At 43.3% G+C, this 25,679-nt stretch overlaps 1 protein-coding gene across 1 annotated transcript in view; it reads left to right on the top strand.

Annotated features, from left to right (window-relative positions):
* Positions 1–1,017: 1,017 nt before the first annotated feature.
* LOC126248425 (antifreeze protein Maxi-like) overlaps positions 1,018–25,679 on the top strand; it is a 96,149-nt gene continuing 71,487 nt past the window's right edge. The window contains exon 1 of the mRNA XM_049949393.1: positions 1,018–1,317. Within this exon, the coding sequence (XP_049805350.1) occupies positions 1,098–1,317 (220 nt within the window). The 5' untranslated portion in view covers positions 1,018–1,097. The remainder of the gene's footprint in view (positions 1,318–25,679) is intronic.

Raw genomic sequence — 25,679 nt, 5'->3', positions numbered from 1 at the left:
ACACATTTAATGGTGATTTGCGAAGAACAGATGCAGATGTCACTGTGACATGACAATGCTTGATCCTTGCAGTGGCCAGACTACTTACTCTGGAATCCACTCTCAGATGTTTGGCAGAGGGTGCATAGACTGTTTCTCTATAGTTCTGCTATCGAACAGCACGGAGATAAAATGGACACCTAAATCTTTCTGCGCGAATTCTGACCTCTCTTATTTTACCATGGTGGTCATTTCTACCTATTCAGGTGATACTCAACAAAATATTTTCGTAGTCGGTGAACGGAATTGGTATTTATAATTTAGGGAAAAGGTCTCGCTGAAATGAGAAACGTCTTTGTTTTAATCATTGCCATCTATACATATCCGTGACACTCCATCCCTTACTTCGTGATAATACAAATCGAGCTGGGGTTCTTTGAATTATTTAGATGGCGTCCTAGCTAGGCGGAGTGGCCGCGTGGTTAGAGGCGCACATGCCACGGGTTGCGCGGCCCCTTCCGTCGGAGGGTCTAGTCCTCCTTCGGGCATGGGTGTGTAAGTCTGTGGACCGACGACTTCAGCATTTTGGTTCCTTAGGAATTCACACACATTTCAACATTTTTTATGCCATTCGCCAGTCCTATTTAGGCTAGTATGTGTACCATACTACGCTGCAGTACCACAGATGTGGATGGATGTAGGTAGTGTAGGCAATCTCTTCAGTAAATATAGTGAACCTTCTAAGTGTTCTGCCAACAAAATACAGTCTTCGGTTCCCCTTCCCCCACAAAATTTCCTGTGTGATGGCTCCAGTTTTAGTTGTTCGTAACTGTAATCCATAGTTATTTAATTGACTCGACAACCTTTAAATCTGGCATTGTCAGGTAATGATTATGGTCACTGTTTTCTTTTGTAAAGTGTTAAGCCGCATTCGTTTACTCGTTTCGAATTGGCGCCTCGCTGCGCGGAGAGCGCCGAATCCCGCCGAGCGGCGCTACTGTCGGCAGCGCTGGGACCGCGCGCCGGCACCCACACTGCTTAGCAGTATAACTGCAGCCATCGGCGACAACGTGCGGTACATACCGCTATCATATTGAAGTCAGAGCGTCTTTTCGCATATGTCAAAGCCAATGGTTTCGCTTGTGGGGCCAAGCGGCGTGAACCCACGCCGACGAAAGCTACACGACCAAGATGTTCCTCGTGAATTGCGCGCGAAAAGGGCAAAGCGAGCGCGTCTTTCTCTTCGCCAGCGCCAGCAGCGTATTCTTGAAGGGAAGGAAAGATACCAACGGCTTGTACTTTTCTGGATGAGAATCATCCAGTACTTCATGAATAAGGGTGAGTAAATTATCAAGGCTCCGTCCACATGTACAAGCTTAACCGCGCGGCTACCTGTGCATTCCACCTTATTTCGGAAAACTTTTCTGTGTTTCCGTGAAGCTCGCGGAAACTGATGAACGTCTTACACATACATCCACCTGCTGAAGATACTACTTGCGCAAAATCATTTTGCACGGTCAGGCTTGTACTTGTGGACGTGATACCGGTCATGATAACTGTATATCAATATTTTAGTTTTGTGACTGAGCCTGTTGAATAATTCCTATTATGGCTCTGTAAGATAGTAGAAGAAGGCAGATCAAAAAGAGAAAAATTGGAGGACGTAAAGATAATTGCAAAATTGCATGTTATTTGAATAATCTTTTTATTCTTAATACTTTTTGATATATACGTTATTAACGTTTAAGTTCGTAAAGTGCTCTGATCTCAAATTTCATCCTGTTAACTGTTGCAATAAGTGTTTTATTGTGTTATTTGTTTTTCTCTGTTCTGAGCGTTCTGGAATTCAAGAGTCTTTTTAACCAGCCTTTTTTACCTTTTGTTTACTAAGAGTCATCAGTGGTGGTTGTTGTTCATTACTCCTTTTGTATACATGTTTTAAAATCGACAGATTGTCTCCTCGTCTTTGGAATAGGTAGCAGTCGAGAACTTTTGCTTACATTTTCTCCCATCTCTATTTTTCTATTGTAGGAATCCGCTTTCTCTTTGCTTCTCTCGCGTTCTTTTGCACTTCACATTTTTACAAAACCACACCCAATCGAACGTACTATGGTTTGACCCTCTTTTCAGGACATAAATACACTGTGCTTAGTACAAAAAAGGTGAAACCACCATAAAAATGCGCTACGGTCGCAGGTTCGAATCCTGACACGGGCATGGATGTGGGTGATGTCCTTAGGTTAATTAGGTTTTAGTAGTTCTACGTTATAGGGGACTGATGCCCTCAGAGTGCTCAGAGCCATTTGAACCATTTGAACCATAAAAATGTCTATAAAGGCAACGTGTATGAAGTATAACGGAAGACAAGTTTAGTGCAAAGAACGCAAATGTATAAAAAGGATACCGGACTCTAAAAGCAAAAAATTATGAAGCGTGAAATTGCAAGCAAGTTTTTTCTGGCGACAGCCTCAGTTAACCACGAGGGGAAAATCTGTCGACTTCAGAAGTTATAAAAAGGAGTAACTGACACCAACAACCATTGATGATACTTTTTAAATAAAAGTGATCGCATTTGATGTAAGACTTTCTTAAACTGCAGTATGCTTAAGACGGACAAAGTAATAACTGACTAATACATTAGCACTGTTTGAAAGGTAAAGTTTTCATCTTTGACTGTCACTTCAGTTTCATTTGAAACTACAATGAGAGTCATAGATGAAAATGGTTTCCTTCAACAAGTTCTACATGTCTTCTTCGACAGCTGCTCCAGAAAATATCGTCAAATACACTACGGAGATAATTATAGCACATTTACTGTAATTACACCTGTAAACGATGCTATTATAACGTATTGTCTACCAAAGAATGTTCAATTGAAATTGATTTCAAATTTCTTATGGCAAATGAGAAAACTATATAAGTTATTTGTATAGTGCTGACACTATGTCTTGGTAGTCAGCCGCGGTGTAAACAAACGAGAGCTTTGAAATTCCGATAGGAGAGGAGCGGAGAACGAGCCGCGCCCCCTCTCGCAGCTTACGTCTGTTTTCTGCTCGCCTGAGAAAGCAGATCTGCTGGTGATGTGAGGGTCGTACTCGAAACCCATCATGGATCATTCCAAAATACGAAACGAATTGACGAACGACACAGACGTGGATGTCGGAAGAAATTTATCCAGCTGGAGGAAGGGGGGGGGGGGGGGTGAACATCTGTGAATTGCCCACATTCAAGATGTATCTTACCAAGAAAAGTAAACTCTTTAGGTGACGCAAAAAACTTCCAATCCTCCAAAAAATATAGTCAGTTATCCATTCAGTATATGAATAAAAACTCAGTACTCCAGATTCCGGGGGGTGAGGGTGGGGTAAGTGATCTCCTTATGAAAGCCTATCAATGCACAACACAACGAAGAGCGGAATACACAAAACACTCACTAACGATTGCAGCACAATTATTTGCTGACGTAGGAAGTTCGCAAGCGTGGCACTTCGAGCTCAAATTGTACCAGTATCTTAAGCAATCATAGATCAAAATAGCCCCACCTAAAACTGCCACGATAAACTGCCAGCATAAATGTCCTATCTGATCAGAAATATCTGAACACCTATTAGTGGTCATTAATATGGCCTACGGCTACTATCGCTCCTACAGGGGTTTCAACAATTCATGTTACATGCTTCTTTGAGGTTGTAGGGGAGACTTAGTAGATCAAGTTTTACGTAAGAACTTATGTACGGAAACGTCGTCCAACGACGTTACAGAGCGTCAGAGTTATAAGCACAACGGTGCTCTTAAATGTTTGTATAAACATGATGATTCGGTGACGATGTTACAAACTGGAATACTTGTTCAACAGAGCAAGTATGTTTCAAAGTAGCGAAAATGATCAATTGCTCATAGATCCTCAGGTAGGCATTTCAGAGCCCATATTTACAGGACTTTTTTCCTTGTTTTAGTCCATACTACCACCACTGAAAGCTGCCTACCCTACAGTCTTAGCAACAACAGTACCAGTACATGTAGTTCACTGTTGGAGGAATCACAACGGTTTCCGATTATAATTTTCCACTCGTTCGTTTCTGATACAGGGACCCTTACCTCAAATTAATACATTTATCCACCTCCAACATCCTACAAAGTTTGTAACATCGCCACGGAATCATAATGCATATACAAACAATTACGGGCGCTGGAGCCTATAAATTTGACGCTCTGTAGCGTCTTTGGAAGGCGTTCCCATATATGGATACCTGTGTCAAATTGGTTGTACTAAGTCCCCTCTACAATCTCTAGAAGTGTGTAACATGAATTGTGAAACATCTTGTATGAAGGAGTGAACTCTGGTTGAGACGTTATCAATCGCTATTTGAATGCCTGTGGAGAAAAGTCTGCCCAATCTTCCTCAAGAGTTGAAAGCAGAGAACGTAGTGAAGCCTGATGTTGCGATTGGGGCGAAGCCTGTGTCCTAACTCTCCCCAGAGATATTCCATTCGGTTGATGTCGCCAATCTGAACAGGCCAGTCAGTTTCTGAAATGTTGTTGTCTACAAACTATTGCCTGAAAGATGATGCTTAATGACAGAGTGCATTGTCATGCTGATACAGTTATCATCTTTGAACTATTCCTCTACTGTATACAGCACACAATGCTGTACAATGTGTTCATCTACTTCCCAGTTATCATTTTCTTGAGCTTACTTACACGAGCCACATCGTTATCATGAAGAACACTTCTATACCGCAACATCATTTCTTCTGTACTTCACTGATGGTGCTAAACATGTTGGCAAGTGCTGTTCTCCACGCATTCGTTAAACCGAACCCTTCCATCGCATTGTCACAGTTTATAGGGCGATTCATCACTCCTAATCATTTCTGTCTTATCATCCACTGTCCATTCGCATAGCACTTTACAATACATCAAACGTCACTTATTACCGACTACAGAAATGTGTGGCTTATGTGGAGCTGCTCGACCGTTGTACTCGATTTTTCTTAATTCCTGAACCACAGTTACTGTGCTAGGTGCGCTGTTGTTAGCACTTTGGAGCTCTTGAGTGATTTCTTCCTCTGATTTCACGCGATTTTTTACGACCATCCTCTGTGACGCTTGACAATCCCTGTCCATCAGTACATGAGAGTAGTGGAACAATGCCAGCGTCACCCCAGTGTACATTGTTGCCAAATGTATTCAAGATGGTGGATCCAAGTTGGTGGTGGTAGATATGGCAACGATGCAATGACGTCATCATTTGAAGTTCAAATTTTTTCGGGAAAATACATCAATTGAGTAACCTCCACTAATATTCCCCCCTCCCCTCCCCTCTTCCCACACCCAAAAAAAGGCGGGAAGCTGAAATTCCAGCAGATCAATGCAACACACCACGACTACCTCCACTAACATAAGAAAATAGCAAGAAAAAAGGTCACTTTGGCTACCTCCACTAACCTAAGTCATCCAACTGCCAGCTCTTTCTAGTAATGGGTGGGAAAAGGACTCAGCTTGTGCTGGATAGGATGGACATAAGTCTTTATTTTCAGTCTTTATTTAAAGAATTTGAGGCAGTAGCTCCATCCAGAGTGTTCATCATGAGGTCCAGACTTCAACTGACCCAGTACAGAGTACATAATCCTAGATGGCAGTCTGGAGGGGAAAAATTGCGCGGAACAATTTATTTACGGATGTATCTGACATAGTATATTTATTACACTGAGAGAAAACACTCACCCTGACTTGATTGAGGTCGCAGTAAATAGTCTACAGACCTGATAACAACTCGTAAGTAATGCAGTACACTGATGTGCAGAGACGCAGACGACTCATAATTAACGGAATAATGCAGTACACAGCGTACAGATGTGCAAAATACTTGTAGTTCAGTGAAATAACACACGTGTAACGCTATACAGACACCCTCACAGTGCTTAAGCACCCAAAAATAATGCAGTGCACAAACACTCAGTGCACGTAAAAAACGCAACGTATCAGTGAAGTCTTCCAACGTGTGCATGTGCCTTGCAAGGCCATCCGGACGCGAGCCATTGCTGTCACGCTGTTGCGGACGACAGGTGAAAGTCAAGCCTACAATTACAGTTCTTCGAGTGTTATACTGACATCACATGTCTATTTAAATAAGCGCCAAGTCAACCTGTGGGCCGTGCGTGCATGTTTACCATTGATGACGCTAAACCTCTCTACCAAAAAATGGTTCAAATGGCTCTGAGCACTATGGGACTTAACAGGTATGGTCATCAGTCCCCTAGAACTTAGAACTACTTAAACCTAACTAACCTAAGGACATCACACAACACCCAGCCATCACGAGGCAGAGAAAATCCCTGACCCCGCCGGGAATCGAACCCGGGAACCCGGGCGTGGGAAGCGAGAACGCTACCGCACGACCACGAGATGCGGGCAAACCTCTCTACCTATGGACGCTAATGTCACTGGTCACACTATAGAAATCTGTTCCAATGCTTCCCAGAATGACATCGACTGCTTTCTCCCTCGCAATCCTAATGGGACAAACGAACTGCATCTGGCTGTGCATCCATTTACCTGCCTTGTGATGTCTCATCTTGTCTGCATGGAAATTCTTGCCCTAAAAGGAGCTGTTTACGCAAATAGCTCAGAATAACACTGAATGCAATCTTCCTGATGGTCCTAATGGGGCACCCTGTCCATCACATGTTACCCTTCCTGGACATCGATATGTCCTGATTTCAACAAACATCTCCAAAACACAAACATTCTCACAGCTATATAGAGGCTCCTATGTCCTAGCACAATGGATGTCTTGTGAATGGGTGGAGCCTTATTGTTAGCTGTTACTGAATTTACCCGCCAAACTACTGATGCCGCTGGTGTGTAAGCACTGTCCACCTTTCTTTTCTGTAGATGAGACTTTCAACGGCAAAAAACTCGTTTGTACATTTCACCATAATGCATCGACAATTAAACCCTGCAAAGAGGCCTACAAATCGTCAGATACGGAAAAACTAATGCTGATTTACACACTGAGGATAGAAACTTGAATATTCGAGGGTGAAAACGATCGCCAACCTGGAAATATATCACCGCGTGCCATGTCGACACATACATACATACAATTGGAATCCTGCACCGAACAAAATCGACCCTTTTACATCATTGATGTAGCTATCAACTGTCAAACACTCGTACATATACTGCTAAGAAAGACAGCATAAGCATATGCATCATATACACTCCTGGCAGAACTACATAATTTCCCGTAAGGTCGTGTGTTCATCCACCACAGCTGATGGCCACAAGTCATCCGCATAACCAGAGTGCCCTCAGCGGACCAAAGTCACTCTCAGAACTGTTGTACAAGGTTGGGGTCAGCTCTCCTCGGCACAAATGCATTACTGTTTCTAGGGCCGACCTGCTTGCTTGCTTGGTTTCCACACCCATCTCCAGACTCTGTGATTACATCAACATATATAATTTCACACGGTTTGCCAGAATATCGACCATTTTTGTGATACTTCTCGATATGAAGCACATAGCAATATCGATTGGTCAGCAGTAGCGCTTGCATAGTATTATTTCGAAGATACAGGCAGTTAATTATTTCTCTAGAAATCTGAAACCTTAGCGAGGTGGAGCGTGCTGTAAACCACTGAGTAACTAGAAACTGATATCGTTTGCGAAGACCATACCGTGAAACTTCGAAAAGAATAAGGGTAACTGATGTTTCCAATGTTTCAAATGGCTCTGAGCACTATAGGACTTAACATTTGAGGTCATCAGTCCCCTAGAACTCAGAACTACTTAAACCTAACTAACCTAAGGACATCACACACATCCATGCACGAGGCATGATTCGAACCTGCCACCGTAGCGGTCGTGCGGTTCCAGACTGTAGCGTCTAGAACCGCTCGGCCACACCGGCCGGCAAACTGATTTTTCCACTCGCGAATACCGATGTCGTGATATAACAGATTCGAAATCATATTTATCATTTACAAAGTCAATTAAGGTGTTTCTCACGTCTAGAGAACCAGCTAACGTGTCCTCCACCCATCTTTCACCTGCTAGATGCACTCAATACTCACCACAATCGATGTTCTCTCAACCAAATAAAGTCGGGAAATGTGCTGTCAATCGCACAACTTACATTGGAGGGAATAATGGTCCAGTGAAAATACATGTGCATATTGGATTTACCCGTGTGCGAAGACCTTTACGTGAAAGCTCGAAAAAAAAATAGGGGAAACTGATATTTCCACTTGCTAATATAGATGTCGAAGATATAACAGATCATAAACCGTCCCTGTAATTCATAAATTCAGTCAGGTGTTTCTCATGTATAGAGAACCAGCAAACTTGTCTTCTACCCGTCTTTCATATGCTAGATATGCACACCACAATCGATGTTGCCGCAAGCAAATAAAGATGACGAATATGAAGAAGCAGTCAGCCAGACTATTTCCACGGGAGGGTATAATGCTCCAACACGAACACACATCCATATCGAATCTTCTCAAATTTCCGCGTGATCCTCAAAGCCATCCAACACATACTAAGTATTAGTTCGCTATTCGGCCGTCTACAGGAAGACACGATTAAGTCACCTACATTCCTGCATCGCAACAGGCCTCTCCATTCGGACAACTGGTAACGTTAGCCGGAAACGTTAATCATTCCCGTCACAGGCCATCGCCGACGCGCCACGCAGCCCTAGACAGAATCGTTCTTCGTATATTTGATTGTTAAACTTACAATTAAATGTTACGATTGCGGTCTCAATTGACCGACATCCGACAATGAGTGAAATATCGGAAATACATCCTGCTCACAACTGTGGCTCTGGAAATAGATATATCTGTACCATTCTTATGACTTGACATATTCTTCCCCGTTGCTATCACAGTATTCCACATCAAATCCATACCTTCCTTACGACTGGACATAGTCATTTCATTTGCACATCTCGGATCACAGACACATACTTTATAAGCCTGATGCTCTAGGCGTACCTATCACGCATCCCGTACAACTAAGTATAGTACTCAGCCAATAACTGATTGCTGGCGATACGAAGTAATACTGAGATAAATTCAGCGATGGGTGGACATATCTCATAAGTTTTTCTTGCGAATTGTACCACTGTGTCTTAGAAAGAGTGGTGTAATCGTCTTACAAACCGCCAGATGTAAAAGAAACACGAGCGCAACAGCTGCTATATGTTACTGTCACAAACGGTCTTGGTTCTACAGGTGCAGGGAAGTATCCATGTTAAAAGCTGTACTGGCGTTATAAATCAAGGTATGTCATTACATGCGAATGAAGTGCCTTTTTCCAGACAAATACCATGACACTGAGTATAGACGTTGGTCACTGGAGTGTATATTAACAGACGAACAATGCGTAGCCGACGATGCACCCTCGTGATAAAATCGCTGAATTTAGAAAGTGATTCGGCTAAGGAACATGGTATGAAACCGATATTTGCAATTCCATCATGCCACCACTAGATCTTTCACCAGTACTTGTAAGACTTTCTGTCTCGATGCCATGCCAGAGGTTCTGCTATATATTTACTGAGTTATATGCGATGGTTGATTGAGAAGAATGAGAAATTGTAGATGGTGTGCTGATTGACGTCGTAAGAAATGTACACTAGCTTTTAAGATCTCTAGTGTTACACAGTCTGGCAGATATGCTGTGTGGGATTTGGAATCAAGTCTTTCTGTTCAACCACATACCTGCGTTGGATCGTATGGAGAAGTCCTTTCATGATTGCAGCCACTAATTAATCATATTTCTGGCAGTCTTACCCTGAAACGAGTCACCTTTTTCGAACCTATCAGCTACAGGAAAATTTTAGGTAGTTCCTATGCCTCTTGCAACTGCCGCCATTTCTGCAGCTTTGTGCATGTGATCTTTCAATTTAAGTAGGAACTCGGCAGAATTCGGAGAGAGCTGTATCTACCACCTTCTCCAAACCATCTAGAAACAGAGTGACCTTACTTAGTTCGACAGGACCGTGTTTTGACCATTTGTTGGGGATGGCAACATGTCGTCGGACAACCAACAGTGTACGATGTGTAAGGTCAGCGCCAAACGAAGCCAGAACCTGCAACACGAGGTAGTATAAAATATAATATGGGAACTGGGGGTAGGACGAGGATTTTGCTGCTGCATTGTGGTGCGAACCCAAACTACATATTAGTACTGCTGTCCAAAACAGCTCCGAATCCATCAGGGCCCATTCTCGTCTGGCAACCCAACATCCTATTTCCGTTATTCTGTACCACCCAACTGAGAAGATAATCGAACTTTACAGGCTCCACTATCTTCATCCGATAGAGAACTCGATAACATTTTTCCCGCGTCACTCTCCTCCCAAATATCGAAAACAATAACCGTCTGCATTTCGGCATCGAGCACATGTGACGATCCTATTAAATAGACAGCTGTTGATACATTGCACGGATCCGTGTAAAGTTGCTACACCTGTACTGTGGAAGGGTGAACATATCCCACAAACTGTACAGTAAGTCTAAGAGACTCTCTCTGTGATCCTGTGTCGATGTTTGAAACATTGCTTTTTGTGCTGTAACACACTTTGTACAATGCCATACATTTTTTTTTTCCACTACGACTTCGAGGTCTGTGTCAGGTTCTAAACTGACATTAATACGTTCTGTTCGATTGCTTCGCACAGAAAACTGGATGGTGCAAGGTATAAGTCATTTTGTTACTTCTGCTACCATAACACACCACACAAGCTGTATGATTTAAAATAAAAGACAGTTACAACATATCGAAACTGGAAGGATTTCGCGGCGTTGTGGAGAATTTCCAAAGACCTATCCGAAGGTGATTGACGACATACACATTTAAACTCATCCGTCACAGTGACGGAATATCTGATGGTTCTGCGTTCCGTTTCGACTGATTCATCATACTGAAGTCGTGTACGCGATCACTGTTTCAGTGCTAGCCATCCCCAGAATGTGTAGCCCCCTCCACCAAAACTCTTCCTCCAAATCAAACAAACGATGTCAGTCAATCATTAGGTGGTAACCAACAGCGTACCAGTGGGCGGATGGGATGGAAAAGACACTGTTGATGTACTGTAATCATAATCATCATAGAGAGAACAATTTATCAATTTTACAGTAATTTCAACACAGACCAATGATGCGATAGCACGAATCCCAATTTCAGTATCATAGCTAAGCCGCCTCTTCTCTAATTTGCGAGTAACATTGAGAATGTAGATAGATGACCGTGTAGTACGTCTATTCATTGTTAATTCTCGAACACATACATCATCAAAGTATACCAAACAGCACTCTACATATTTCTAGCACCTCGAGCATAGTGCTTAATTTGCGTTCTTTCTCTATGCGGACGGGAGACACAGAAAATTCTCACAGTATTAGGATAAAATTTGAGACTGAAAGACCCCCTCGCACTGTCTTTGACCAACCCACCCTGCAGCACCATTATCGATTTATCTGCAGCCGACCAGAAGTAGTCCGCTACGTTCCACATCTCATGAATGAAGGGAGTTTACCGAAGCCTCACCCATCCAAGTGCACAAGACTTCTCCAGATGCATGCATGTCGAAGAGGTCAGCAATCCTTATTGATGTATAGTAACAGATTTGAAAGGGTTGTGATGTGATAGCAGACAGTGAAGAAGAACAAGATACGGGTGATTTTTATGCATGATGGAGGTCCAGACATATGGAGTTCGAAGCATTTTACGCAAATCAACAACGCTATCAATTTTAAAGTATTGTTCTAGTGTCTGGGATTAGTACCAGTAGGGTATTGGTAAGAAGGAAAGTAAACACATACACTCCTAATGCTACACAGCTCTGCACTTAAAACAGACTACAATTTTAGATCGCTTCAGTTTCCGACCTATTACTCAAGTGGAGTGCATCGCTGTTAATATTCCAATGTAAAAAATATATTTCCAGCGCATGACATACATTCTTCTTGCTCGTGTCTCTACTTAAACTATGGTAACAAACAGTAAAATTAAGAAAGCTGCTTCCTTAAAATATCGATTCTGTGTGTTACGTGCTCAGTGTAGCTTTCCAGAGATGCATAGCGTCCACTGTTCACATCCGATCACGGTTCAGAAATTATGCTATTCTCGCATCAGTCCTATATAAAATGATTGTTAGTAACGGAGAATAGCACTTACAAGGAAACAGATAAACGCATAGCAGCAGCATCCGACATATGAAATTACATGTCATGCCGCCACTAACTCTCTAAAGAGGACATCTGTCAAGCAGATGTATACATAGGGATTGCTGTGTCTCACAAACACTTATCTCTAACTTAGAATCATCTTAGCTGTGAAACTGAACTCTCGATTTTATACCCAAGATGCGACAAGCGTTTGGAGTACATGGCATAAATCTTCGTTCGTTGAGAGGAATGTGTCGAAACAGGGTGGTCTCGTTTCACCACACATGAGATGGATGTCCTTTGATGACGGAGAGGTTTGCTGTTAGCGATCACAAGTAGCCAGTACTCTAAGTCAAATACAGAACACGTTCTTCTATACGAGTCGAACGCTGGCTATGTCACGCAACTGATACATCCTGACAGAACAGCGCAAGAAACGGTAAAATGGCTTGCGCCAACTTCTCCCTCTATCAATCGATCACCCAGTGTACTCTCTGTTATCCTATAATGGAGATGCCTGTAAGTTTAGAGGCAGATGGTTCTCTGTTTTCCTTAAAAGCGTCAAATACAGTTGTCACCTCGCGTGTATCAATGTTACGTCAGCAGACGTACAGTAGAACGCTGCCTCCATGGAAAAAAAGTAACTGTTTCCCTGGTTCCCTTCGCTTCCATGTCGACGTTTTCTCGTATTCCTCCTGTTGTCGCATAATTGTTCCGATGTACTAGAACTGTTCCGCGCCAACCAGAAGAAACCCAATTACTTCCTCAAGTTGGCCGCGATCTACTGTACGTCTGCTGACGTAACATTGATACACGCGAGGTGACTACTGTATTTGAGGCTTTTAAGGAAAACAGAAAACCATTTGCCTCTAAACTTACATGCATCTGCATTAAAGGATAACAGAGAGTAGACGGAGTGATTCATTGATACAGGGAGAAGTTGGCGAAAGTCATTTGACCGTTTCTTGCGCTGTTCTGTTAGGATGTATCAGTTGCGTGACATAACCTGCGTTTGACTCGTATAGAAGAACGTGTTCTGTATTTGACTTAGAGCACTGGCTACTTGTGATCGTTAACAGCAAACCTCTCCGTCATCACAGGACATCTATCTCATGTGTGATGAAACGTGGCCACCCTGTTTCGATAATTCCTCTAAACGAAGAAGATTTATGCAACTTACTCCAATCACTTGTCGTATCTCGGGTATAAAATCGAGAGTTCAGTTTGACAACTAAGATGATTCTAAGTTAGTGATAAATGTTTGTGAGACACAGCAATCCCCATGTATACATCTCCTTGACAGATATCCTCTTCAGAGAGTTAGTGGCGGCATGACGTGTAAGTTCACATGTCGGATGCTGCTGCTATGCGTTTATCTGTTTCCTTGTAAGTGCTATTCTCCGTTACTAACAATCATTTTATATAGGACTGATGCGAGAATAGCATAATTTCTGAACCGTGATCGGATGTGAACAGTGGACGCTATGCATCTCTGGAAAGCTACACTGAGCACGTAACACACAGAATCGATATTTTAAGGAAGCAGCTTTCTTAATTTTACTGTTTGTTACCATAGTTTAGTAGAGAAACGAGCAAGAAGGATGTATGTCATGCGCTGGAAATATATTTCTTACATTGGAATGTTAACAGCGCTGCACTCTACTTGAGTAATAGGTCGGAAACTGAAGCGATCTAACATTAGAGTCTGTTTTAAGTGCTGAACTGTGTGGCATTGGGAGTGTATGTGTTTATTTTCCTTCTTACAAATACCCTACTGGTACTGATCCCAGACACTAGAACAATACTTTAAAAGTGATAGCGTTGATGATTTACGTAAAGTGCTTCGAACTCCATCTGTCTGGAGCTCCATCATCCATAAAAATCACTCGTTTCTTATTCTTAAGTGTTTGGTGTTACATCTCAACATTTTCAAATCTATTACTATACATCGATAAGGATTGCTAACCTCCTTGACATGCATGCATCTGGAGCAATCTTGTGGGCTTGGATGGGTGAGGTCTTAGTAAGCTCCATTCATTCACGAGACGTGGACTGTAGCAGTGTACTTATAGTGAGCTGCAGATTAAATGGGTAATGGTGCTGTAGGGCGGATTGGTCAAAGAAAGTCGGGGGGGGGGGGGGTGTCTTTCAGTACTTATTTTTTTATCCTAAGACTGAGAAAATGCTTTGTGACTCCCATCCAAATAGAGATAGAACGTAAATTAAACACTATGCTCGAAGTGCTAGAAATATGTAGAGCCCTGTTTGGTATACTTTGATGATGGATGTGTTCTAGAATTAGCAATAAATGGACGTACAGCACAGTCATCTATCTACATTCGCAGTGATACTCGCAAAGTAGAGAAGAGTCGGTTTAGCTATGATACTGAAATTGGGAAATGTGCTGTCGCATATTTACTCTGTGTGAAATTACTGTAAAATTGCTAAAATTGTTCGTAATATCAACTGTAATGCTTATTATTACAGTACATCGATGGTGCCTTTTTCCATCCCATCCGCCCACTGGTTCACTGTAGGTTACCACATAATGATTGAGTGACACCGCTTGTTTGAGTTGGAGAAACTGTTTTGGTGGAGAGGACAACACCTTCTGGGAATGGCTAGCACTGAAACAGTGATGGCGAACATGGCTGCAATATGGGGAATCAGTCGTAACGGAATGCCGAGCCATCAGTTGTTGCGTCACTCTGATAGACGAGTTCAAATGTAGAGGCCGTCAATCACCTTCAGACAGCAGTTGGGAAACTCTCTACAACGCCTCCAAATCCCTCCAGTTTCCTGATGTTGTAACTGTCTGTTATTTAAAATCATCCAGTGTGTGTTGTGTGTTATGGTAGCAGCAGTAACAACATGACTTATTCTGTGCACCATCTAGCTTTCTGTCGTATGCAGTGGATCAGAACGTGTTAATGCCTGTTCAGAACCTGACACTGATCTCGAAGTCAACGCACAAAAAACAAAATGTATGGCACTGTACAAAGCGTGTTACAGTAAAAGAAATCAATGTTTGAAACGACGACACAGGGCCACAGGGAGGGTCTCTTCGACTTATAGTATAGCGTGTGAGATATGGTCATCCCTCTACAGTACAGGGATTGCTACTTTCCACTGGTCCATGAAATGGGTCAATAGCTGTATATTTAATAGGATCGTCACATGTGCTCGATGCCGAAATGCAGACGGTTATTGTTTTCGATATTTGGGAGGGGAGAGATGGGGTAAATATCTTATCAAATTCTCAGTCGAATGAAGTTGGTGGAGTTCGTATATTTTCTCTGTTGGGTGGCACAGAATAACGAAGATAGTATACTACCTCGTGTTGCAGGACCTGGCTTCGTTTAGCGCTGACCTTACACATCGTACACTGTTGGCTGTGCTACGACATGTTCCCATTTCCAAAATATAGTCAAAACACGATCCTGTCACACTAACTCAGGACAGTCTGTTTCCACGCGGGGTGCAGAAGGTGATAGAAACAGGTGTCTCTGAATTTCGCTCAGGTCCTACATAAATTAGAACGATCACTTGCACAAAGCTGAAGGAATGGTGCCAGTTGCCAGAGGCATAGGAACTGTCTAAAATTTTACTGTAGCTGATAGTTTCGAAAAAGGTGATTCGTTTCAGGATATGACATGCCAGAAATATGGTTCATTAGTGGCTGTAATCGTTAAAGGACTACTCCATACGATCCAACGCAGGTATTTGTTTGATGGAAAGACTTGATTCCAAATCCCAGACAGCATTTCTACTGGAAAGTGTCACACTAGAGATGTGAAAAGCTAACGTACATTTCTTATGACCTCAATCAGCACACCATCTACAGTCTGTGATTCTTCTCAACCAACCATCGCCCATAACTCTGGGTATATCGCAGAACCTCTGACATGGCATCGAGACAGAATGTGTTACAAGTACTGGAGAAAGATCTAGCGGTGGCATGTTGGAGTTGCAAATACCAGTTTCATACCATGTTCCTTAGCTGAATGACCTTCTAAATTCAGCGATTCTATCACGAGGTTGCATCGTCTGCTACTCACTGTTGGTCTGATAATATACACTCCAGTGATCACTGTCTATATTCAGTTTCACGATAATTGTCTGGAAACAGTGAGTTCATTCGCAGGTAATGAAATACCCCGATTTATAAAGCCAGTACAGCTTTTTACATGGATAGTTGCCTCTCTTCCTAAGAAGCAGTGGTTTAAATCGTAAGAAAAACTTATGAGACGTGTCTGCCCATTGATGATTTTCTCTCAGTATTATTTTGCATCGCCAGCAATCAGTTATTAGCTAAGTATTATACTTAGTTGTACGGGATGCGTGATAGGTTCACCTAGAGCATCAGGTTTAAAAATATGTGTCTGTGTTCCGACATGTGCAAGTGAAATGACTATGTCCAGTCGTAAGGAAGGTATGGATTTGATGTGGAATACTGTGATAGCAACGGGGAAGAGTATGTCAAGTCATAAGAATGGTACAGATATATCTATTTCCAGAGCCACAGTTGTGAGCAGGATGTATTTCCGATATTTCACTCATTGTCGGATGTCGTTCAATTGAGACCGCAATCGTAGCATTTAATTGTAAGTATAGCGTTTAAATAATCCTAGGAAGACTCTGTCTAGGGCTGCGTGGCGCACGGCGGTCATCTGTGGCAGGAATGATTAACGTTTCCGGCTAATGGTAGGAGCTATCCGAATGGAGAGGCCTGTTGGGATGCAGGAATGTAGGCGACTTAACCATGTAGTTCTCTAGACGGGCGAATAACGAAGTAATACTTACAATGTGTTGGAACGCTTTCGTGATCGCATGGAAATTTGAGAAGACTCCATATGGAAGTGTGTTTGTACTGCAGCATTAGTCCCTCCCATGTAAATTGTCCGGTTGACTGCTTCTTCACATTTGCCATCTTTATTTGGTTGAGAGTACATCGATTGTAGTGTGCGCAACTACACTCCTGGAAATGGAAAAAAGAACACATTGACACCGGTGTGTCAGACCCACCATACTTGCTCCGGACACTGTGAGAGGGCTGTACAAGCAATGATCACACGCACGGCACAGCGGACACACCAGGAACCGCGGTGTTGGCCGTCGAATGGCGCTAGCTGCGCAGCATTTGTGCACCGCCGCCGTCAGTGTCAGCCAGTTTGCCGTGGCATACGGAGCTCCATCGCAGTCTTTAACACTGGTAGCATGCCGCGACAGCGTGGACGTGAACCGTATGTGCAGTTGACGGACTTTGAGCGAGGGCGTATAGTGGGCATGCGGGAGGCCGGGTGGACGTACCGCCGAATTGCTCAACACGTGGGGCGTGAGATCTCCACAGTACATCGATGTTGTCGCCAGTGGTCGACGGAAGGTGCACGTGCCCGTCGACCTGGGACCGGACCGCAGCGACGCACGGATGCACGCCAAGACCGTAGGATCCTACGCAGTGCAGCAAATTAGGGACACTGTTGCTCCTGGGGTATCGGCGAGGACCATTCGCAACCGTCTCCATGAAGCTGGGCTACGGTCCCGCACACCGTTAGGCCGTCTTCCGCTCACGCCCCAACATCGTGCAGCCCGCCTCCAGTGGTGTCGCGACAGGCGTGAATGGAGGGACGAATGGAGACGTGTCGTCTTCAGCGATGAGAGTCGCTTCTGCCTTGGTGCCAATGATGGTCGTATGCGTGTTTGGCGCCGTGCAGGTGAGCGCCACAATCAGGACTGCATACGACCGAGGCACACAGGGCCAACACCAGGCATCATGGTGTGGGGAGCGATCTCCTACACTGGCCGTACACCACTGGTGATCGTCGAGGGGACATTGAATAGTGCACGGTACATCCAAACCGTCATCGAACCCATCGTTCTACCATTCGTAGACCGGCAAGGGAACTTGCTGTTCCAACAGGACAATGCACGTCCGCATGTATCCCGTGCCACCCAACGTGCTCTAGAAGGTGTAAGTCAACTACCCTGGCCAGCAAGATCTCCGGATCTGTCCCCCATTGATCATGTTTGGGACTGGATGAAGCGTCGTCTCACGCGGTCTGCACGTCCAGCACGAACGCTGGTCCAACTGAGGCGCCAGGTGGAAATGGCATGGCAAGCCGTTCCACAGGACTACATCCAGCATCTCTACGATCGTCTCCATGGGAGAATAGCAGCCTGCATTGCTGCGAAAGGTGGATATACACTGTACTAGTGCCGACACTGTGCATGCTCTGTTGCCTGTGTCTATGTGCCTGTGGTTCTGTCAGTGTGATCATGTGATGTATCTGACCCCAGGAATGTGTCAATAAAGTTTCCCCTTCCTGGGACAATGAATTCACGGTGTTCTTATTTCAATTTCCAGGAGTGTAGCAGGTGAAAGACGGGTGGAATACGCGTTTGCTGGTTCTCTAGACATGAGAAACACCTTAGTTGACTTTGTAATTGATAAGGATGATTTCGAATCTGTTATATCACCGACATCGGTATTCGCGAGTGGAAATGTTAGTTTCCTCTATTCTTTTCGTAGTTTCACGTAATGGTCTTCGCAAACGAGATCAGTTTCTAGTTACTCAATGGTTTACAGCACGTTCCACCTCGCTAGGGTTTCGGATTTCTAGAGAAATAATTTCTGGTCTATATCTTCGAAACTATAGTGTCCAAGTGAGTCTGCTAAGCAATCGATACTGCTATGTGATTGATATCGAGAAGCATCGCAAAAATGGTTGATATTCTGGCAAACCGTGCGAAATTACATATTTTCATGTAATCACAGAGTCTGGAGAAGGGTGTGGAAAGCAAGCAAGCAGATCAGGGCCAGCAACAATAATGCATTTGTGCGAGAGTAGCCGACCCCAACCTTGTACAACAGTTCTGAGAGTGATTTGGTCTGCTGAGGGCGCTGTGGTTATGTGGATGACTTGTGACCGTCAGTTGCGGTGGATGACCATCCGACCATCCGGGAAAATATCAAGTGCTGCGAGGAGTGTATATGATGCATATGCTTATGCTGTCTGTCTTATCGGTATATGTACGAGCCTTTGACGGTCGATAGCGATATGAATGACGTGCAAGGGACGATTTTGTTGCACAGAATGCGAATTGTATGTTTACTACTTCGACATGGTATGTGATGACATATTTCTGGGTTGGGATCGGTTTCATGCTTTCATATTCAAGCTTCCGTCCTCAGTGGGAGAGCAGTGTAAATGGTCAAGAGTCTTTCTGTATTTGACGATCTGTAGGCCACTTTGCATGGTTTAATTGTCAGTGAAATATGGTCAACTGTACAAATGGGTTTTTTGCCATTGAAAGTCTCGTCTGCAGAAAAAAAAGGCCGACAGTGCTTACACACCGATGGCATCAGCAGTTTGGCGGGTAAATTCAGTAACAACCAACCATAAGGCTCCACCCATTCACAAGACATCCTTTGTGCTAGGACATAGGAGCCTCTACATAGCCGTGAGAATGTTTGTGTTTCGGACATGTTTGTTGAAATCAGGACTTATCAGTGTCCAGGAAGGGTAACACTTGATGGACAGGGTGCCCCATTAGGACCATCAGGAAGAATATAATCAGTGTTATCCGAGCTATTTTCGTAAACAGGTCCTGTTAGGGCAAGAATTCCCATGCGAACAAGCTGAGGCATCTCAAGGCAGGTAACTGCGTGCACGTCTAGATGCAACTGATTTGTCCTGTTAGGACTGCAAGGGAGAAAGCAGTTGATGTTATTCTGGGAAGCATTGGAACGGATTTCTATAGTGCGACCTGAGCCATCAGTGTCAACAGGTATAGAGGTTTCGCGCCAGCAACGCTAAACACTCACGTGGTCCAGAGGGTGACTTGGCGCTTTTTTAAATAGACATGTGATGTCAGTATAACATTCAAAGAACTGTAACTGTAAATGCGACATTCACCTGCCGTCGACAGCAGCGTGATGGTGATGACACGCGTCTGGCTGGCCCTGCAAAGCACTTGCACATTTTGGAACAATTTGCTGACACATTGCGTTTTTTATGTGCACTGTGTGTTTGTGCACTGCAATATTTTCGGGTGCTTAAGCATTGTGAGCGTGTCTGTATAGCATTATAGATGTATTATTTTGGTTATCTACCAGCAGTTTACACATCTGTATGCTGTGTACTGCATTATTTCGGTATATTACGAGTTGTTTGCGTATCTGCACGTCAGTAGTTCGCAGGTTTGTATACTATATACTGCGACCTCAAGCACATCAGTGTGAATGTTTTATACCAGTGTAATAAATATACTATGTAAATCCATCCCTAAATAAATTGTTCCACATCATTTTTCCCCTTCAGATTGCTATTTTGGATTATGTCACAGGCGGGGCAACAGTGCCCTCTGGTGGCGGTATTGTGTACTAGGTCATTTGGAGTCTGGACCTCATGGTGAACACACTGGATGGAGCTACTATATCAAATTGTTTGAACAAAGACTGAAAATAAAGACCTATGTCCATCCTATCGACCAGTCCAGCCTTGGCTGAGTCCTTTTACCGCCATTTTCCTCCCTACACCGCCATCTTGGATTACATCACAGAAGGGACAACAGTACTCTCTGGTGGCAGTACTGTGTACTAGGTCAGCGGGACTCTGGTCCCCATTGGTGAGCACACTGGATGAAGGCACTGCCTCAATTTTTTAAAATAAAGACTGTTGAAATAAAGACATATGTCTATCCTTTCCTGCACAGGCTGAGTTCTTTTCCAGCCAATTACTAGGAAGAGGTGGTTGTTGGATGACTTGGGTTAGAGGAGGTAGCCCAAGCGACACTTTTTCCCACCATTTTCTTAGGTTAGTGGTGGTAGCCATGGTGTGTTGCATTGTCCTGCTGGAATTTGATCTTAACGCCATTTTCTTGGGGAGTGGGGCTGGGAGGGGGAGGGGAGAGGGTTAGGTTAGTTGAGGTAGCCCAGTTGACCTATTTTCCCATCAAAATTTGAACTTACTGCCATGACATCGTTGCTAAGTTGTCATATGTATCGCTGCCATCTTGGATCCGCCATCTTGAATAAGTTTGGCAACAATGCAGAGTGGGGCGACACCAGCCTTGTTCCACGACTCATGAGGTCTGCCTCATCATGGTTTAGCTGTGGTTGTTCTTTCAGGTTTCTATTTCACTGTACCATCCCCAACATTCGGCGTGGGCAGATTTAGAAGAATTGAAATGTCCCTGATGGTTTTGTTGCTAAGGTTACATCCAATGACTAGTCCGCTTTCGATGCAACTGAACTCTCCTGACTAACTCCTGGTACTGCTTCTCTACTGTCAGCATAGTACTGCCTGCCTCCTTTTATACTCCAAAGTACGCCTCTTGTGACGTATAGTCACCAATTCCGCACTACATAGCGATTTCTGGATACTCTTGATCAGACAGTATGTCAAGGGCAGACGAAGATGATGTTTATGTATCATACTGTGGTATTTCAATCTGTTTCAATCTGTTAATGACAAAGAAACAAAATGAAAAAAGAATAATAAAATTCTGAGGAATTTCAGTCGTGTGTGTCATTTCTACTCTTTCTTCCCGTTCCTTTCACTGTGTAAGTAGTCGTTTTCTTCAGTTTCTTAAATAAAAAAAAAAACAGTTAGGTGGTTTTATGGCTTCACTGTTAATGGTTTTAAGTTGTACTATTTTTTCGCCATGATAATTACACATTATGTTCATCTTACAGTAAATGATTTTCAGTTGTACTCTTACGCTTGCCAAAAGCGTACAAAATCCCCAAAGACTACGTAGGTAAGCGCAGCAAGAGTAGGTGAGTTTGAGATGCTGGCAGAGGCTCGCTTGGCATCACCATTCCGACAGCGTCAAAACGTTCTTCCAAAGAGTCCTTCACGTCTCATAAAGATGTTCCGTTCTGCCGTCAGCCGCTGTGGATGACAACATTTGAGATGTGATTCCGACTTTCAGGAAACGACGAAACACCGTAACATGGATGCTGGCCGTGGTTTTGAATCCTGGTTCTCCCGTACGCGAAACCAGTTTCGGAAAAATTCGCCTCTTCGCTAGATGGCACGTGCGTACGGTTTACATACTCGCACAGTCATTTTGGTCACGATCAGTTTTCGAATGGGGCAGACAGCGGTCAGACAAACAACAGTGCGTAGTACGTGCAATCTATGGGTCCAGTGACTTGGAGTATTCATGCAATTGTAGGGATTCCATCGAGAATACTTGCATTGGTTCTAGAATGTGTACACACTTCAGCAACACTGCTCGCCAAACTGAAATGAAAATATGATTATCTTAACATGGTGGGAAACCTAAATGATCCATACATATTTCTTTTTAACGTCTAGGGTATCTTACTATTTTATCAAGTGTAATATTCAATGACAGTGTTTCGTAGAGAAATAAAAAATGTTCATGTGTCCAACTTGCTAAAATGTATTTCTTTATCATGATATGCTCCTGCGTTACTAATAAATAAAAACTTTTTTATATTCTTTAAGAAAGGCTTATGAAATAAACGCACCTGGTTTGCCTGACTTAAAATGATGTACCCAACGGAAGATATTGCAGTAATCTTTTGCAGTTACAAACACAGACATTACAATTCTGGCAAGATCTACGTCGTAAGTAATACGTAATTCATAGTGGATATCTGAACTATTACGCTATTACTTCAACAGTTTTACCTGAGTCCCCGTTACTTTTGGTGTTTGTGAAATTTCGTCTTTTTAAATGTTTCCTCGCTGGCTATGTGGCCTCTTCCATTGATCATATGTAAATAACATAATATTACTGGTTGCCATATGGTATGGTGATTTCTTCCAAATAGCTCAATCTTGTGCAATAAACGTGTAAGTAGTACAGTTGATTGCTGTCAGTCCGTTCAGAGGTCGTAGCGCATTTCCAGAACTAGGCTGCGACTCAATGAAACCAATGGCCACCTGTTGGGTACACGAAGTACCTCTTGAAATTCAGTTCCTGACTGCACAGTGCAAGAACGGAGAAATCTTCAACTTCAGTTATCGATCAGTATTTATTCTAGGTCGTTATTCCTTGTGAACCTAAAAGGAACATAAAATACTACCGAATATACTATCCAATGACGTAAAACAGCGCAGTAAAAATTTTTAACTATCGAATTCGTATTAAAGAGTACTCACCGAACAGAAAAATATTTGCCATTTACCTACTATTATTCCCCTTTTCCAACTTAGGAGTGCAGACGTTACGTGTAAATAAACGATCTCCCAGGCAAAGTCAGTGGAGGTGGCGCAATGATGAACATATTTCGCTCATTCTGGAAGGTCGGGCTTAGCATACACATCTGACTATCCAGATTTAGGTTTTCCATAATTTCCCAAATCATAATGGTGAACTTTTAGTACTTTCTTCATATGCGTCACTGGTCTAAGACAGACGACTCGTGTTCGGGGTGAAATCCTCTTCCAGCTTCAGAGATATAGGTTTCCGGTTTACATAAAGTACTTCAGGCAAGTGCTAGGATAGTCCACTCAGCAAAAACACAGATTATTTCCAACCTTCTACTTGTGCAGCTGAGCATGTGGTCTCTTTCAACGACCGCAACGCCGGCTGTTGTGACCGAGCGGTTCTAGGCCCTTTAGTCTGGCACCGCGCGACCGCTACGGTCGCAGGTTCGAATCCTGCCTCGGGAATGGATGTGTGTGATGTCCTTAGGTTAGTTAGGTTTAAGTAGGCCTAAGTTCTAGGGGACTGATGACCTCAGATGTTTAGTCCCATAATGCTGATGAGCTATTAAATTCTACTTTCCCTCCTTTGCTGCGTGGGGTTGTTGGCGATCCTTCCGATGGTTTGATGTGGCCCGACAAGACCTCCTCTCCTGAGGCAGTCTCTCCATCTCAGAGCAGTCCTACACCCACCGTTGTCGACTGTTTGATATATTTCAATATCTGTTCGCCTCAACGATTTTAGCCCTCTGCTGCTCTCTCTAGCTATTCCATGATGTCATATACTGAATGGATAACCGCCAATATATGTCCCATCTTCCTGTTCCCTCCTCTAGTCATATTCTGGGAGAACCTTCTCATTTGTTGTCCTATCAATCCGCTAAATATTCAGCATCGTTCTCCATCACCATATCTCAAACGCGTCGATTCTCATTTCCGGTTGTCCCACAGTCCACAATTCAGTTTAATAGAATGCTGTGACCCAGACATACCTTCTACTTCTTACGAGTGGACTTCTTTAGAGAGCCATGTTCTCTGTGCCCGTGCTAGCCTGTTGCTTATACCCGTCTTTCTTCGTCAGTCATACTTTATTTCGCTTCCAATTTAGCAGAATTCTTCTACTTCGTCTGCTACATAGTCCTCAGTTTTGATGTTAAGTTTATCATGATTCTCATTTTTGCTATACCTCTTTACTTTAGTATATTTTCAGACCTTATACCGCATTTATTAGACTGGTAAACCGATTCAACAGGTCTTGTAATATTTCTTCAGTTTCACTGAAGATAAGTGTCCTCAGCCAAACTTATCATTGATACCATTTCACCCTGAATTTTAACTCCATTCCGGCATCTATCTTTTATTTCCGTCATTGCTTGTTCGGTGTATAGGTTGAATAGTAGAGGAAATTTGTTTACAGCATATAGGCCGTTTTTTTTATCCGAGCATTTCTCTGATGGTCTTCCATTGTGATTATTCCCTTTTGGTTTTTATACAAATGGTATATTACTCGTCTTCCCCTATAGTTTTTACTTATTTGTCTGAGAATCGAAAATATCTTGTACCAATGTTTTTTTTCGGAAAGCTTGTCATGAGATCAGTGACAGGTAAGGCATCTTTATTTCTCTTAAATCTTGCTTCCATTATCAAGAGTAACAGAAGGACTGTCTCTCTGGTTAGGCAAGACCGACCGTCATTTAATAGCTTCTCAGTTTTATTTTCCATATTTTATATATAATTATTTTCAGCAACTTTGAAGCGTCCCTCCAGATGGTTCACCACTCTTTTGCGGTTTTGTTCTTGGCTACGATGGGGTCCCAGCCTTTGCAGCATCCTTTCACTTCCGTGCTGCATGTCTATGCTCTTTCTATTCTTTTTCCCCTCCCTTCGGGAACATGTCTGGGATGGTATTGGGAATGTTCTGCATTGTCTGTCGCTGAGACAAGAACAGTCTCGCCACTGTTTTTCGTTGCCTTTCGCTTTCTTTGTTTACCCTCTCCTCTCGTTCCTCCACTTTGGCGTTTAAGGGGACCTCTTTTTTTTCTTCCTCCTTCTGCGCTCCTGAAGACCGGCCCATGCTTCTGACGTGTAACAGTTGACTGGGTAATGCGTAAATCCTAGCCACGTGTCGACAGGTAGGGTTTGTAATTACCCCCTGGTACAGGCCACGCACAGGGAGGGGTTATTTCCTGAGGTGCTACCTTCCCAAGTTGCCGATACGTCCCTCTGTCAGGTGTTCGGGAGGTGTGACCTGAGGTGTGAACAATCACCTAAGGCAGTTGCACCCCCTTGAGAAGGGGACCACCAGTTGGAAGGAGCGCACCATTGGAGACGCTGG

The sequence above is a fragment of the Schistocerca nitens genome, chromosome 3 (assembly GCF_023898315.1).
Source record: "Schistocerca nitens isolate TAMUIC-IGC-003100 chromosome 3, iqSchNite1.1, whole genome shotgun sequence".
In the NCBI taxonomy this organism is placed as follows: Eukaryota; Metazoa; Arthropoda; class Insecta; order Orthoptera; family Acrididae; genus Schistocerca; species Schistocerca nitens.
This window is presented reverse-complemented; position numbering and strand designations above follow the sequence as displayed.